Source organism: Perca fluviatilis, chromosome 14 (assembly GCF_010015445.1).
Source record: "Perca fluviatilis chromosome 14, GENO_Pfluv_1.0, whole genome shotgun sequence".
In the NCBI taxonomy this organism is placed as follows: domain Eukaryota; kingdom Metazoa; phylum Chordata; class Actinopteri; order Perciformes; family Percidae; genus Perca; species Perca fluviatilis.
In genome coordinates, this window is record NC_053125.1 from 27,781,264 (window position 1) to 27,781,491 (window position 228).

The 228-nt window shown below is 39.5% G+C and overlaps 1 protein-coding gene across 1 annotated transcript in view; it reads left to right on the top strand.

The window, feature by feature from the left end:
* The first annotated feature begins 212 nt into the window (after nt 1–212).
* LOC120572337 overlaps nt 213–228 on the top strand; it is a 21,266-nt gene continuing 21,250 nt past the window's right edge. The window contains exon 1 of the mRNA XM_039821612.1: nt 213–228. This exon is cut by the window's right edge and continues 56 nt beyond it. Coding sequence (XP_039677546.1) covers nt 221–228 — 8 coding nt within the window. The 5' untranslated portion in view covers nt 213–220.

A 228-nucleotide genomic window follows, 5' to 3' on the forward strand; every position in this document is an offset into this window, starting at 1 on the left:
AAAGGTTATCTAGCTAGCAACCAATTAATTTTGAAAACTTGTAAATGTTCTCTGAGAGACTTATTAATTACAAACAGTTGCTACAACTAACTACATAGCTTACAAAAACCTTTACTTTTTCCACTGTGTGTGCAACCATGTGTGTGTGTGTGTGTGTGTGCGGCCATGTGTGTGTGTGTGTGTGTGTGTGTGTGTGTGTGTGCGTGCATGTTACAGCTAGATGAAGGT